Source organism: Epargyreus clarus, unplaced genomic scaffold (genome assembly GCF_041222505.1).
Source record: "Epargyreus clarus isolate Ecla_fem2 unplaced genomic scaffold, WU_Ecla_fem_2.2 ptg000033l, whole genome shotgun sequence".
Lineage (NCBI taxonomy): Eukaryota > Metazoa > Arthropoda > Insecta > Lepidoptera > Hesperiidae > Epargyreus > Epargyreus clarus.
Genome location: NW_027332238.1, coordinates 6541306 through 6558645, shown reverse-complemented (window position 1 = coordinate 6558645; position 17340 = coordinate 6541306). Strand labels below are relative to the sequence as shown.

Sequence of the window (17340 nt, the reverse complement as noted above, 5' to 3'; positions counted from 1 at the left end):
TGTTAAGTCCCTGCCTTCTGCAGTTAATTGGTTCTTCCGAAGCAATTGGATTCATACATTCGCCTCTAAATATACTTCCGAAGCATTTGGATTCACTAACAGCCAACTGCTGTAATTGAATCAACTTTCACGAAGCAACTGGATTCATAGTCTATCAATCATTAGTAAAATAACATAATTGATAATAAATTTATTATTATATATTGTTATATACTTTGTTAAAAACACAATTTATTGAGTTCCAAATGTTTCCGAAGCATTGGGATTTATTTTCTACAATTGCTGCCACCGTAATGTCCTAAAACATCAAATTCAGTTACTTCGATAATAACCAAAATTATATATCTTTTTTCCTTTTTTTTCTTTCTTTCTTGCTTTCTTTTTTATTGTTGCGTAATCAATTCAAGTATTTCGAAGTGCAAATCGTATTGTAATATATATTCGGCACAGTTTTAATCAATATTTTTTCAGTATTTCTTTATTATCGTGCACTTCAGAAGCATTTTGATTCATACCGAAGCTACACTCCAACGCTTCGGCCGTAGTCACAATTTTATCTCACCCACAAACCGAACCAAGATTCATTATCTGAAGTACTGAATCAATATCTTAGAGCACATTTCCGACATTTCAGAAGCACTTTGATCAATATCGTTACTTTCAATCTAAGGACGCTGCCTTATGATGTCACTCACATACCGAAGCAGCATTCATTCGAAGTATAGAATCTATCCTTCAAACTTTCACGAGGTGAGGGCTAACTCACTTCCGAAGCATTTTGATTTATACCGAAGTTACTTACTACAATCCAACGCTTCGAAACAACTTGAAAGATGCTGTCACACACCGAAGCAACACGATTCATTATTTAAAAGCACTGAATCCCTCAAGAATCCCTCACATAATCACTTCCGAAGCATTTTGATTCGCACTTATTGCTTGCTGTATACGCTACAAACGTAGCCACAACACACTATCACTACCCACAAACCGAAGCAACATTATTCAATATTTAACACATTGAATCCATCCATAGAAGGTAGCGTCATTCGAAGTACAGAATCCCTTAAGGGATCACGAGGTGACGGTTAGCGCTATGTCCCTAAGGAAAGCCTTGATGGAGTCGTACGTCGCGAAGGAGATTCCCACTGCGATGGGGCCCTTCACCCAGTTCATGCTGAGGCCCTTGAAGAACCCGCGCCAGCCCTCCGTCCTGGAAGGGATAATTAGTAACTAAGTTACACTATACATACATTATAGTATTTGTTTATTCTATTTCTTCAGATTTTTTTATAAATAACTAGTAGAAATAACTTTGCCCGCGTTTAAAAAAATAACATGACATACATATAACTGAAAATTTGTACCTTCATTGAAATGACAGTCGTGCTATCTGTCGTAAATTACTCGTACCAACTCAGAAACCTTCGTGGGCTCATGCACAGCAACTTTGCTAAAGATCATCACATGATCAAATGCATAGTTTACGATTCTATAAATGAGATACAGACTAACATTCAATTGTATATATATTTAGCAAACGGGCATGCAGTCTATCTGATGTAAGTAGTCACTGCCGCACAATCACATTTGTAATTTGTGAACAACCCTATATAGAACTTTTACTTCCTAAATAAATTAACAAAATAAAAATTAAACACAAATAAGCAATTTTACAACAAAAGTGGCAGAGTAACATTTTTTACATCAATCAAAAATAGAATCTCCAGTGCTTACTGGAGACATCGCTTGATCTACAGCGCCTTTTTATACCTCATTTTAGTTCATACCCTCATTTGACGATTACATTTATCTTTTTTATCATTTCTGATTTGAAATGAACTAAAGTCTCCGGGTACTCGCGTCCCCCACGTCCTGTCCCGTCTCACCTGTACACGGACAGCAGCGTGTCGACGGCGTTAGCGCAGGGGTAGGTGCCGTCGGGCCGCCGGCAGCCGGTCTGCATGCGGCGCCGCACGATGTCCAGCGGGTACGACGCGGTCTGCCCGAACACCCTCACCTGTACACGGACAGCAGCGTGTCGACGGCGTTAGCGCAGGGGTAGGTGCCGTCGGGCCGCCGGCAGCCGGTCTGCATGCGGCGCCGCACGATGTCCAGCGGGTACGACGCGGTCTGCCCGAACACCCTCACCTGTACACGGACAGCAGCGTGTCGACGGCGTTAGCGCAGGGGTAGGTGCCGTCGGGCCGCCGGCAGCCGGTCTGCATGCGGCGCCGCACGATGTCCAGCGGGTACGACGCGGTCTGCCCGAACACCCTCACCTGTACACGGACAGCAGCGTGTCGACGGCGTTAGCGCAGGGGTAGGTGCCGTCGGGCCGCCGGCAGCCGGTCTGCATGCGGCGCCGCACGATGTCCAGCGGGTACGACGCGGTCTGCCCGAACGCGCCCGCCACGCCGCCGAACAACACGTTCGTCAGCCCGCGCGGGGAGGTGCCGAATAGATCTGGAGGGGGGCGGATTATCATGTTTTAATTCAATGTTTTCTCATAGCGTAAATGCCTTGAGGACGCACCGAATAGATCTGGTTATAACATGTCTGAGATAAACGTTTTGTTTGAGGTAAAAGTCGTTGCCGTCTGCCCGTGCGAGGAGCAACCGAATAGGTCTGAAGGGGGAGATTAGTATTTCTTAGAACTAAAGCTTTATTTGGGGTAAGTGTCGTTGTCGTGAGCTCTCTAGGGGTGGAGCAAAATAGATCTGTTGGGGGAGGGGGGCGAATAACATATCTAAGATAAATGTTTTGTTTGAAGTAAAAAAGTCGCAGCCGTAAGCCCTCGAGAGAACGAGCGAAAGAGATTTAGATTTACTAGATTACGAATTGGTCTGAAGATTAGTAATTTACAAATATTAATAATAACGCTATCCAATGTTTTGTCTACCAAAGAATGAAATTTCAATCTTTAGTAGGTAAGAATAGGATAGATTGATTATAAATAACGAACGATAAGCGATATAAAATGAAAGATAGATTGCCAATAATTTACGAAAAATACATGTAAATTAATTCTCAGGAAAGCTTACATAATGTAGATGAACCTAAGAGATGAACACTAAGAAATGATAATTGAAATTCATGCAATATGAACAGGAACAGGAATCAGTGGGAAATATGGTGAACACTCACCAAGGTACCAATGCTTCAAATAGTCATATGTGAAGAAGGAAACGCCAGCGTATGGTATCACCCCCATTACGGTCGCAGGGTAGCCTCTGTAACAGACAGATGTAGAAACATCATTAAACCGAACAATTAACATACATCCCGTCCCCAGCATACGCGTTCACTATTCCTAATTCAATATTCAAATATTTGCGAAAAAGAGTGTAGAACTTCCACTCCTTTTGTTTTACGTGGGAGCGTCGCCGGGTTATGTGGGATTCTTACCGCAGTAAAACCCCGGTGGCCGTCCTCAACGTTTGTTGGAGAACTCCGGGATCTCCGACGGAACGCAACCGGAGTCCTGCAAGCGCGATGCCCCGACCGGGCTCTGCCCTGGGGGAGCAGATTTCGTTCCTCCCGCACCATTTGGTGTACACGACGCTATGCGACCACACATACCGCCGTCCTTCCCGGGATCGCTTACAGGACGGCTAGAGCTCCCACTCTTGCCGCCCGCAGCCCCGGAAGCCCCCTTTTAGTCGCCTCTTACTACAGGCAGGAGTTACCGTAGCCCTATTCTAGTCCCGGAACTACAGCGACAAGAACTTCCACTCCTAGTGCGTGCAGCTTCCATTAACCGCAGCACGCCTATTTGTGCCCCTCCTCCCGCACGACGCGCGCGAACACGGCGCGCAGCGTGCGGTAGTCGGCGACGGCCCCGTGTCCCCCCCCCCCTCCCCCCGCCCCGCTCACCTGTACAGTGTGCGCGGCCCCTCCTCCCGCACGACGCGCGCGAACACGGCGCGCAGCGTGCGGTAGTCGGCGACGGCCCCGTGTCCCCCCCCCCCCCGCCCCGCTCACCTGTACAGTGTGCGCGGCCCCTCCTCCCGCACGACGCGCGCGAACACGGCGCGCAGCGTGCGGTAGTCGGCGACGGCCCCGTGTCCCCCCCCCCCCCGCCCCGCTCACCTGTACAGTGTGCGCGGCCCCTCCTCCCGCACGACGCGCGCGAACACGGCGCGCAGCGTGCGGTAGTCGGCGACGGCCCCGTGTCCCCCCCCCTCCCCCCGCCCCGCTCACCTGTACAGTGTGCGCGGCCCCTCCTCCCGCACGACGCGCGCGAACACGGCGCGCAGCGTGCGGTAGTCCGCCACCGCCATGCGCGCGCGCGCCAGGTCCAGCGGGTACGTCGCGCTCTGTGACGTCACGCCCGCCAGCGAGCCCGCCACCAGCAGCAGCACCGGCTGCTCCCTTACACATGTTGATAAAAGGGGGCCTTTAAACAAGACTTGAAGGTGGTAGGACCCTTCGTGATTCAACTCCGGAGTGGTCACTCCGTGCTGGTGGTCACCAGCTCGTATTTCTGCCTAATAACAGTAATGCCCAGTGCTGGATGTGTTTGGAGTTGAACCCTAAAGAGATTTAACAGCCTAGAAATGATAGTATCATCCTATCAGACATCGATGATCGAGACTGCATCATGTATTGGCGAGTCGCTTCACTCGCTATCTAAGTTGCCGTCCTAAACCTCATCGAGCGTCTAAAAGTAGCGACCACGGCATAAACGATTGCATTTAATAACTGCATCTAGCATCCGAAAAACATTAAAATCATTTGCCGAAGCTAAAAGTAGTATATCTACGGTGGCCCTCAATGCGACTTAGAAAATCCTAGAATGTCTGACATAAACGTTATCAGTACAGTGGCAATGGTTTGCTCATTTATTTGCACTTACAATATTAGATGTTGATACGATAACGATTAGATACCGTTGCTATAATGGGAGTTTCTAACGTAAAAACGTAAGATAATGATTAGTGTCGTTCAAATGTAGGTTTACTCTATGAGATATTTGAAGGTATTAAACTTACTTAAAGGTATAAAACTTAAACTATCGCGGTATTGAGACATTGTATTATGTAACGGGTACTCACGATATGCGTTTTTTTATTGCCGATATTCGCAATATATTATTGTTTTGCCGTGACCACGATCCATGCAATGGGTCGAAATATCGGCAATAAAAAACGCATATCGTGAGTACCCGTTACATAATACAATGTCTCAATACCGCGATAGTTTAAGTTTAAAATCATATATTTAAAGGTTCTTTATTATTTTATGCTGAAGGTAAACCTGATCCTATTATGTACGAATAATAATCAAAATTTTGGCAAAAAAAATCAGTTGTTTAATGAAAAAATCTTAATGCTGTGATTAACTAAATAATTTCCATAATTTTCTAGAAAACAAAGTTGTGTATTTAATTAATTCTAATACTAATACTTTTTTTTAAGTGATTGTATCGATGTACCTATCGCTTAAAATAAAGACAAGAATTTGCATTACAATTTTTCGGTTGTTTGTTACTGTGCCTGTATATGCATTCTTCCTGTGTGTGCGTATTTGCCTGCGCGTGTGTCTGGCTTGTCTGCTCCTTCTGTCTCAGTGTCTCTGTGTGTGTGTGTGCGTGTGTGTATGCGCGTGCTCGTGTGCGTACGTGTGTGTGTGTGTGTGTGTTTGTGTGTGTGTGTGTGTGTGTGTGTGTGTGTGCGTGTGTGTGTGTGTGTGTACGTGTGTGTACTCACTGCGCAGTCTGCGGCGTGTCGACGCCGAGCAGCCGCTTCCAGTGCTCGTGCGCGGTGAACTGTATCGCGGCGTAGGGCACGATGCGCGCCATGGTCGCGCTGTTGCCGCGCCACAGCGCCGCCCAGCCCTCCGTGCGGGCGCTGTGCGACAGGAACTGTACTGCCGCGCGCCATGAGTACGGGGTCTGACTGCGGACAGATATACCGAACTGTCAGACTCACATGGATGGATACACATAGATAAATACGCAAACTTTTTGATACACAAGAGAAATCTAAATTCGTTATTTATTTACCTGGCTGCCCGAGTATCGAACTCAGAACCCAGTGCGCATCTAACTTGTTTACTATTTCGTTAATCATCCCCAATGAACATACATAAAAGCTACTAAACCTACCGCTGCATTCTAAATACGACCTTAACCTTAATAATAAAGCTAGTGTGTTAAGATTTGTGGTGTAATCATAACTATTTAACAACAACAAAGCATCTGTGATCAACATCAAGTAGTCCTCCATGCGATAGATGCCGTCCTGTTGAGTCTGTTACAGATGTTTATGTGCTGATCCCATAGGACCTGAATTAACTCCCATAAAATCAACCAGAGCAGTTAGCATCTAACATCAAATCAGATAAAGTCCCACAACATAACGCCTGGACATGTAAACAATCACAGCAGAGGCCGCCCCTGGGCCATGCAAGCGATTATGAATTATGCGTCCACACCGGGCGCCGTCATATGAGACGCGCCAAAAACACCCGAACATAACTGTTTAGTAAAGAGAGTAGTCTGTTAATTGAACGGCTACTTAAGATACTTGGCTGCAAACTATAGGGTGCGAGCCAAAAAAAAAAAGAAAAACGTCACCAGGACCTAGGGAGCACCACCATGAGATGTCGCACCACATATTTTTTTTGCTAGGGCCGCCACTGAATCACAGCAATACTCACGAGGTCTGGAAATTGATCTTGGTGCGGTCGAGCGGCGCGATGACCGTCTTCGCGAGCGCTCCGGCGGCGGCGCCCGCCACCAGTGACGTCACCACCGCCGCGCCGCCGCTCAGCTTGCGAGCGCCGCCCGCGTGCTCGCTCGCTGGTACTGCAGAGATAAGGGCATAACTGTTCAGAATGAACCACCTTTGACATCATAGTGTGGGCTCACAAGTTAACCACATACACACACACATGTACATACATACATATACACACATTCACAGCGATACATGTACACACACACATCAGTAACGCACCCCGGACTGTGTGCCAATGTGTGTATATGTATGTATGTACTTGTGTGTGGGTCCCTTAATAGGAATAACAGCCGAACATGCAGTTCATCTGGTGATTAGTTTCCTACCTGAGGTCGGCCAGAGATACGCCTCTACTCCTGAGGACTAAGTTGAAACACCTCAGATAAGTATGTCCCCTTACCACACCTTTCAAATCGAAACACAGCAGCGCTTAACACTGCTGTTACTAGGCATAAATAGACGTGGCGGTGGTGCCGCCGGAGTCGAACCACAGAGGCTTCTACCACGTTCAAAATAACTTTTGAATTTCTTCATAACGTAACATTTTCCGAAGGTGTGGTAAGTTATTGCCATACAAAAAACATTCTGTAAAGAATGTTCTTTAAATAAATTACCTTGATTTTTATAATTTCAAACTACGTTAACGTGAGTTATCGTGAGATATATACAAAATTCACGAAACGTGGCGTCACTGTGCCGTGACCACGACACATACAAATGGGTCGAAGTATTGGCAATAAAATTTAAAACAGCATATCGTGAGTATAGTGTGTACTTTCATTTATGTTTTGTTTCATCAATTTTTAAAACCTTAACTGACGTTCAAAAATGGATTAAAAATCCTACTTAAAATAAATTGCTGCATTGACTGCATGCTGTCTTCACCTATAATTGTAATGACACTTACCTCTTTCCTCTGTATTTATGATTGTTGCTTTTATTTGGTGTACATTATTTTGGTGATCATGATAATAAATAAAATAAATAAATAAATTGTTTTCAATTCGAGTTAGAACAATTAAACTTACAGCCCATGCCACTTCAGAAGTTATCAAATGAACGAATCCAATTGCTTCCAAAGCATTCAATTATTCCGAAATTGGTAATTAATATATAAATTTCTTCGAAAGCATTACATGAACTTTAGAATGCTAATAAATGAATCCAATTGCTTCGTATGCATTGAATCAACTTCAGAAGTTAACAAGTAATGAATCCACTTGCTTCGGAAGCGTTAAGAAACGTTAAGTCGAATCGACGCTTTACCTTCTCATCTTAATGTTTAAAAATAATTAAAATTAAATAAAATAATTAAATATTTATTGCATTAATTATATTTTAAAGATATTATTAATTTATATTTTAAAGATAAGTATGTGCTTAAAATAATCGCAATTCATTAGCTTAAAGTGAGGCTTACAGTGCTAAGTGTATATGATTAATTTCACAGATGAGCAAAAAAAAATTTCCGATATTATTGATAATTTTTTAAGAAAAACATGCTTACATCACACTTGAGGTCCATCGTCGTTGCTACCGCCTGTTAGTAATAATCGCCTGATACGCCTCACTTTATTTTTATAATATAGGAGTAGCAGTCGTACATCTAGTCCACCTGATGATAAGTGGCTACTAGTGATGCAACGGATATCCGGCAACTATCCGGTATCCGGCCTATCCAGCGACCTAAACACTACCCGGCCGGATACCGCATAGCAGCACCTATCCGACCGGATACCGGATAGTAGCACCTATATTCCTTACCATGGAATCGAACGAGTTTATTTTGAATAAATATAGTTCAAAAAACTAAAAAACACGCTTTTATGATAAAATCAACTAAAAAGTAGAAAATAATTTTCAATCTAGGAATCAATTAAGGAACTGTTCTTTTAAGTAAATGCATTGTGAAAGTTTATTATTACGGCTCAGGAGATAGAGCTCCGTGACAGACGGACAGACAGCGGAGGCTTAGTAATAGGGTTCCGTTGAAACCCGTTCGAGTACGGAACCCTAAAAATTATTTCGAGTTCATTACGATGCCCAATACGTACGTCATACTCGAATTTAATAAAAAAAACATTACCTTGAAACTTGAAACTAATAATAAATTATGAAAAAAAATACCATAAGATTAATTACTCACGTGTCTTACGCGTAATTTTAACATTAAACCCGTCATTATGTACATTGGTTTCCATCACACACAATATTATTTACCATTCATTATAATTACATGAAACTATATTTACGATTATTTTTCAAAATACACGCCTTACTACATTAAACTCACGCAAGTAACTAAATGAAACTAAACATAGAATATTACAATATTTACTAAAGATACTTATGCTCTGTTTGTAAACAGATGTCGGGGGTAAAGGTGCGTTTATAGTGAAGTCGATATTTGCTGCTCATTCTAGCTCATTGGCCCTAAATAAGATTTTCTTTTAAGGGTGCCATTGATTTACTAAAGCCAGATATACATATAACAGAAATATAAATTCATCTTTTATCAATTAATCATTGGGCGGTAGAACCATTTGTGGTTCTTCCCGGCGGCACCACCGCCACACCTATTTCTGTTATAACAGCAGTGTAGCGCTGCTGTGTTCTGGCTTATCACACCCCATAAGCGAGACATACTTATCCGAGGCAATCCAGCTTATTCCTCAGAGGTAGCGGCGCATTTGTGGTCGATCTCACGACTATCACGACGTAGGTATCTAACGTTATCTTGGGTTGATTACAAATGTCTATGGGAGGCAGTAGCCACTTACCATCAGATTGACACGGTACATGCTCGTCGGCTACTCTTTTATTATAAAAAAAATCTAATGGTATTGTATCCCGTCGATCGTGTGATAGACTCCAAAATGGTGATTCAAGCGTACGGATACGTTTATACATAAGCCGACATCTAATTCTCGGCTTATTTTGAACAAACCTTATTTGTTATTCAGTAATAACATAGAAACGTCATTAATGTTGTTACACTGTAATGAAATGAAACAGCTTAAGAATTAAAACTACAAAATACAAACAATGACGCAAGATTTAATCTTAATGAAGATTGCAACAAAGTAGCGTTCATACCATTCTATTGTGATTTGTGATCACTTACCATCAGGTGTTATGGTTTTTTTTCAAAAAATAATTAGAATTATCCTGTCCAGGATTTTTTTAGCAAACCCATTTTTAATGTATTACCCAATGTACTAATTTCGTTATAAAATGAGTTTCATTCTATTATCAGCTCGGTCCAGTTCGATTTAGCTTCGGATCTTCTACTATTATTTCAATTTTAGGAAAGGATCATTATTTTTTGCATGACTTTGGAATTATCAAATTTTTGCTTTTAATCATTATTTAATTTACCTTGACGATATTCCCATTGACATGTATTATAAATATTTTAATTGTTTGGAATTTATTATAATGAAAATACGAATTTTGAATTTTAAATTAGATTGTTCAACCTACATATATATATTTGTAAGCCACTCAGTGGTAGAATAAGCGATTGTCCAAAATTGTTTTGACACCCAACAGCCATTATATTATGTTTACCTTATTCACAAATAAACTGATTTGAATTTGCCACGTTTGAGAAAACAGAGCAGAGTGTATTGTACCGTGGGACAAAGTTACGCTCGCCGATGTTACACATACTTTTTGGCGTGGGACGAAGTTATCATGTAATGTAACACATATTTTTATAGACATATACACATATTTTGCTTTAGTCAATATTGTATAAAATACCAGAGAAGAAAAACTTCTTACGTGTGTACATCTATAAGAACTATTTTTATCTTCAACTAAGCAAACATAATCCGTTGTACGTAAACAAAGTACTCATACCAATGACTTTAATAAACAGTGGTTAATTAAGATCATTGTTATCAACTAGATTAAACCTGCTCCTAAGCTGGACCTTATAGCTGTAGACTGAAGGGTTAGCTAACATAGATAGTATAGTTTAATTGTTTTGTAAACGTGTGAAACATACATATTGAACAAAAGGCGTTTAAACACAATTGTGTATACATAATTATAATAACTATACATATATCTAAATCACAAAGCACTATGTTCGTAAATGCTAATATTCGTAACTGCGCAAACAATTTTCATGAATTTGAGATTTCAACCTTAGATGAGTAAAATACATAGATTGATCACTCCTAACAAGAAACCAGTTTTGAGAACTGAAATTGTTGCGTAAATAATGTGTTGCCACATCTCCGTTCTAAAATGTCCCTAAAGCCCTTGAAATACTTATTTATTCATTATCTAAATTTTTTTTTTTTTTTTTTTTTATAATATAAGAATAGCAGACGAGCATGCAGTCCACCTGATGTGGCTACTGCCGCCCATGGACATCTGTAATCAACCCCAGATAGGATTAGACATTCCTACCTGAGGTCGGCCACAGATGCGCCGCTACCCCTGAGGACTAAGCTGGAACGCCTCGGAAAAGTCTGTCTCGGAAAAGTGTGTGAAATTACGTAGTATTAGTTATTTGTACCTAAATTTTCTCTAAAGATGTTTTTTATTTGTCAAGAATTCAAAAAATAATTATTAAAATCATCCTTTTTTTGGTTCTTTCAATTTAAAGGCGGTAAAGTATCTTTCTATAATTCTTATCAAAGGTTTCAACAAGAAAGTTGGGATATTTATAAGTTCGCATGTTCGAATTCGGTATCCCTTTGAACTTTGCATGTATATGTAAATCGGATGACAATGCAAAATAATTATTACATGACTGATCTGAAGACAGAGCCGAATGGTCCAAAAACACTGTAATAAAATTGGCGTCTAAAATACGAGTTTTGTATTTAACATGTTCCATATACAATGTATTTAACACTTTTCCGCGGGGATACCTTGCATGGGTTCCTCTGCCCCGCCCGCGGGGGTAGCGGTGAGGATATGCCAGACTCCTATCGGCTAAAACCCCACGGTGTTGCTCTGAACACCCTTTGTCAGGACCACGGGCACGCTAGATACATTCTTCCGCATTCCACATGCACCCCCCCCCCCTCCCTCTCTATATCTTGGACTAGTTAAAATTACCACAAATAACCGTTTTCGCTTTTGCTCAATCATTAACCAAATGTTACTGATTGAGCAAAAGCGACCAATTATCGGTGGCATCGGAGCGTACATACCGCTGTTATTAACCTAATTGTTTCAACAGGCGAACGTAGGGCGCGCGTATCTTCAACTATGGTCAAGGCCCCTTCAATAAAATCATTAATCACCTACAAAAGCGTCAAATGTGACATTTTGTTCGACACCGCTATTTCATTTATAACAGCTATGTAACGGTACTGTGGTTTATATAGGGTAACACTTCAGAGAAGTTTATTACCCCTAGATGATTTGGAAAAACTGGATAGCGTGACTCAGGGTAAGTGGCGTGGCGCCATCTCTTAACAAGTTGCTGAAAAACGCTACAAACATGTTTCCCTATAATTCGTGCCGAGATCGTCGTCAAAATTAATAGTATTTTAATATTGTTGGACAAAAATGTCTTGCTACTTGACTGTTTTCTTTAATTATCTTTTTGAAGGTGGTAGAACCCTTTGTGGTTCGACTCCGGCGGCACCACCGCCACACCTATTTCTACCTAATAACAGCAGTGTTAGGTGCTGCTGTGTTCCGGTTTGAGGGGTGTGGTAAGGGAGAAAGACTTTTCTGAGGCATTCCAGTCTGTGGCCGACCTCAGGTAGGAATATCTAATCCTATCTGGGGTTTATTACAGATGTCCATGGGCGGCAAAAGCCACTTACCATCAGGTGGACTGCATGCTCGTCTGCTACTCTTATATTATAAAAAAAGAAAAAAATATATCTATAATATTTCATGTTCTCGACATTGACGATAAATTGATACCTACTATTTTAGTAAGTAAGATTTAAGTAATATTTACTCATACAAAGCAATAATAATCGATTCACAATATATGGTAAATCAATATATCCATCCCGAGAACCGAGTTTTTTTATAATATAGGAGTAGCAGACGAGCATGCAGTTCATCTAATGGTAAGTGGCTACTGCTGTATAATCTGTGATTATCCCCGGATAAAAATAGATTCCTGAGTTGGCCACAGACGCGCCGCTACCCCTGAGGACTAAGCTGCTTCCAGGATCTCCCACCTTTTTTTTCTTTACGAGGGGAAAACCTTCAAAAGGTACCCGACGCCGTAGGAGCGACGCCAGGTTATGTGTGATTGTTACCGCACTAAAACACCCCCGGTGGCCGTCCTCAGCGCTTGGTGAAGAACTCCAGGATCTCTGGCGGGACACAACCGGAGTCCTCCAAGCGGATGCGCTATCAGGCCCTGCCCTGGGGGAGCAATACGAAAGTCCACTGACCGTGGTGCGCGTGCGCGGGCCGGTCGTCGTGCAGCAGCGGCACGCGCGCCTCGCCCACCGCCATCGCGCTCACATCACCTCACACCATCTGCGGACGACGGGGACACATTTACAACACTGCGAAGGATAATGTCTCTTGAGCGTATATATGTATGTTTTTTTTCTGATGAGGGGGCCGTTCAAGTATTACGTAAGCACTATGGGGGGGTGGGGGGCCTTTGCTTTGCTTATTTTGGATAACCGGTTATTTATTTATTTACACGAATGGCAACCCTCACATTGTTTTGCTTGAAAACGAAACTAATTTCGGGGATTAAACAATTATAAAATTATAATTTAAAAAAAAAACAATACCTTTATTGAAAAATGTTTACATACGCATGGGGAAAGGGGAAAGAGCTTTAATTAATTTTGCTGACAAGGAAGATGGGGGATAGATAATTGTAATAAATCTGCTTACGTAATATTTGAACAGCTCTAGGAAAAAAATACAATTACGTATCATAGGGTCAAGATGTTTAAGACCATGTATGTCGGACTTGGCCTAATAGTGACCTGTACTAAGTTAGTATAGTATACTAAGTTAGTATAGATAGTACTACTATCTAAAAAACCGCCTCTCTATCAGGTTAGGTATTTCTTCACGGGGCCTTCCCCTTTTAGCTATTTATAAGCTATTTTGACCTACTTTTCTACCAGTTGTTCGAGTTCTTTCTTGCATATGTAGTGTCCCGAGGCCTTCCGTCGCATACCTATGTGTTTCTGTCTGTATGTATGCCTGTGAGTATGCTTGCATGTATGTACGAGTGTGTCATTCTTTGGCCGGCCCTACAGCTCAAACAGCATGACTGATTTTAAGATATGAGGTATCTTTAGATTCGTCTAAATTGTAAAAGTGACATGGGTAATATCATCAATCCCAGATAAGATAAAACATGATTCTTCCTCAGGACTAAGTTGGATCACCTTGGATTAGTATGTCTCCCATACCACACCTTAGAACGCTAACATAGCACCTCTTACTTTTGTTAGTGGTTTTCAACAAAAAGCAGTCAGATAAAAAATTAATTAATGTGAGTAAATGAACTAAAGGATATTTATTATGTGATAAACTTCCAAAAAACACATATTTAAGTAATGAGGTATATAATAAATAATTTTAATGGAAACGTCCTAACAGATTAAAATAATGTTAAATAGGTAAGTTATTCTCAATGACATTGAATTTAAGTTTATTAACAAAAAGTTTCCTATATTATAAATTTGATTATTATCATTTAAGATAAACAAGTTTTTATTTAAGTTGCTTATTATTTCATGACTTGCTGTTTATGTTTGGGGCATAGATTAGTAGTTTGGGGCAAATCTTACAAGTTACTTTTGAACCACTTCCCAGTATCAAATTAATCGAAAATGTGTTTTGATTGAATGACAATGCATGCTCTATTATATTGTGATATTATTTTGGACTCCTCAAAATTGCGGACCAATTACTTTAATGCAGGGTGCATAGTATAGGTATCAAACGAATGGGTTTTCTTTGAAGAATCATCATCATCATCAACAACAACCCATTACTGTCCCACTGCTGGGCACGGGTCTCCTCTCATAATGAGAAGGATTAGGCCATAGTCCACCGCACTGGCCAGGTGCGTATTGGTAGACTTCACATACCTTTGAGATTTTTTTTTTTTATAAATCTCTCAGGTATGCAGGTTTCCTCACGATGTTTTCCTTCACCGTTTAGCAAGTGATAATTAATTTCTAATACGCACATAACTTTGAAAAATCAGAGGTGCGTGCCTGGGAATTGAACCTCGGACCCTTCGATCGAGAGGCCGAGTTTCTTAACCACTAGGCTATCACTGCTGCTTCTATTCTTTGAAGAATGTAAAAAATAAAAGAGAAGAATATGAAAAATAAAATGTCTTTATAAAATGTTCGTACATATTTTTTTTAGAATAAATTTATTTATATATTGTATTTGAACCAACTTATACCTATATATGCCTTATAACAACAAGTTCTGATTAGTAGAGTGTGGTAAGGGAGACAAACTATCACAGGCATTGCAAATTATTCTTTAAGAGTATCAACTACCAACATATCGACCCCTCCTACTATAATCATATTACAGGAGAGCCTTTCAAAGTTTCGAATTTGTCGTAATTTGGTATGTATATTTTATTTTATATGCTTTATAACATTACTTGTGTAAAATAAAACACATTAAAATAGGGCAATTTATGCAATAAAAATGAAATGGTACTTTTGTGGATTACAATATTATACGTAGGAGGAGTCAATATATGTGCAAACTTCAGGTTTTCAGGAATCTCCTCGAGGGTTGATTACAGATACCTATGGGTGGCAGTTGCCACTTATCATTAGGTGGTTGCTTACTACTACTGTAGTAATCATGATGGATGAGTTCAACATTTTTGAAATTACCATTCAGTATATTTATCTATTATATCATAATTTCAAGGTTGCACTAAATTGACATCTATAAGTAGCATGAATGGTTTACTCATAGATTAGTAAAGATACTTCGCCGCCTTGAAATTGAATGAAGCCACAAACGGCTTATTTTAGTAAGTTCTTTTTTTGAATCCTTGACAAATAAAACCATTTTTACAGAAAATTTACGAATAAATAACTAATTTACGTAATAATTACGTAATTTACGTAATAAATAAATAATTATTTCAAATATTTTAGGGACATTTTAGCATGGAGACGTGGCAAAACATTTTTACGAAAGTATTTCAATTCTCAAAACTGGGTACATTTTCTTTTTAGGAGTGAGTAATCTTTACTTATCTATGGGTTTACTATAATAGTTTGTCAACATAAGTATAACATTACTAGCCTGTAACAATAGAATTACATAAGACATTTTTCAAGTTTTCTGGCATCAAACCAAAATTACACCTGTAAGTTAATTTTATATTTATCTTATATCTTAAGATCACCGATTTAATCCTAGAGTACTATTCTATGAAGTTTAGTCATACAATTCAATCAACTTAACCAATAAATAACCGCTAGGAATTTTGCAGTAAAGATTATTAAAAATAAAAATTGGCGCGCGGCCGTAAGATCATTCAACCTTGAATATCTACGTAATAAAAAAAACATTGACAGATAATACATAACCCAGGCTTAAGAATAACATTCTTAAGAAAAATTGGCGCGCACTTATAACTTGTTGATCCTTTGGTTGCGAAATTAAAAAAACAAAACAGATAATTTAATACCTCGGTCAACAAGTTCTTGGAAAATCGAGATTATTTTCACAGGTATAAAAATGTTATTTGGGATCGTTGTTCACACAAGTACAAAGTCTAAATACTAACTTCGAGAGGATCTAACACGCGACTGCGATCGACAAAACCTATAATCTATATTTAGAACACAATCCCATATAGATTTGTCTACTCACTTCGAATTCCCGATATTTTTTTGAACTTCGGCCCACAAATTCACTTAACCTTTAATACCAGATAAACACACTGTTTTATTAGCAAAAGCACAAGTCAGCCTCGGCGTGGCATTCCTTCTATTATCTCACTCGTATAAATATTTCGTAGATAATTTTTAATAAACACGGCACAAATATCGCACTTTGCAGCTGTTTTCAAACTGGGTCACAGATCAAAAATGTCATTGTCATAATTTGTCATTGACTGATAATGACATTCAAATGTTGCCAGGTATTATAGTAGAAAAAAATATATCATAGTAGATTATTGTGACCACTTTTGAAGATCATCAAAAAAAATGTTTAATATCGAAAATTAGGGTACTCTGAAATTTCTTTATTTTAAACGGTCTTCAAAAATCAAACAAAGAAACAAAGTTTTCCTCTTTATAATATTAGTATAGATTAGTAATTTGTTAACAGTTATAGATGCGACATTCGTATCAAATTACGTTTAAATTACCATATTAATAAGTGTAATATAGACTATAACAGTGACGTCAGTAGACCATTACCAGTCAGGAGATTACCAATTATTATTTTGCGTTATACAATAAAAATAAAACAAAATTGTAAAATGTATTTATAAATATTTTATTTTTGTGTTTATGTAAAATATAATACTCATTAATTTGTGAATTCAATTACAAATAATAATATAACGCGTGACACATGAAGAATACAAAAATAATTGAAAGGCACTATTATCAATTCACATAAGTAATAA

General features: G+C 39.7%; 1 protein-coding gene across 1 annotated transcript; it reads right to left on the bottom strand.

Annotated features, from left to right (window-relative positions):
• Window positions 1-221: 221 nt before the first annotated feature.
• Window positions 222-16779, bottom strand: DPCoAC (dephosphocoenzyme A carrier). The gene is made up of 8 exons (XM_073090802.1): window positions 16575-16779; window positions 13130-13217; window positions 6664-6811; window positions 5712-5900; window positions 4204-4374; window positions 3148-3233; window positions 2283-2466; window positions 222-1213 (listed from the first exon to the last, which is right to left on the bottom strand). Exons 2-8 carry the CDS (start codon window positions 13191-13193, stop codon window positions 1075-1077), a joined length of 981 nt encoding a protein of 326 aa, XP_072946903.1. The 5' UTR covers window positions 13194-13217; window positions 16575-16779; the 3' UTR covers window positions 222-1074.
• Between the last annotated feature and the right edge of the window lie 561 nt (window positions 16780-17340).

Excerpts from the sequence above, each read along its gene's own strand:
- DPCoAC (XM_073090802.1), bottom strand. The coding sequence starts at position 13,193 with ATGGCGGTGGGCGAGGCGCGCGTGCCGCTGCTGCACGACGACCGGCCC. Across the intron at positions 6,812-13,129 it reads GCCCGCGCACGCGCACCACG|TACCAGCGAGCGAGCACGCG; the intron begins GTCAGTGGACTT and ends TTATCTCTGCAG. Across the intron at positions 2,467-3,147 it reads TTTGAAGCATTGGTACCTTG|ATCTATTCGGCACCTCCCCG; the intron begins GTGAGTGTTCAC and ends GCCCCCCTCCAG.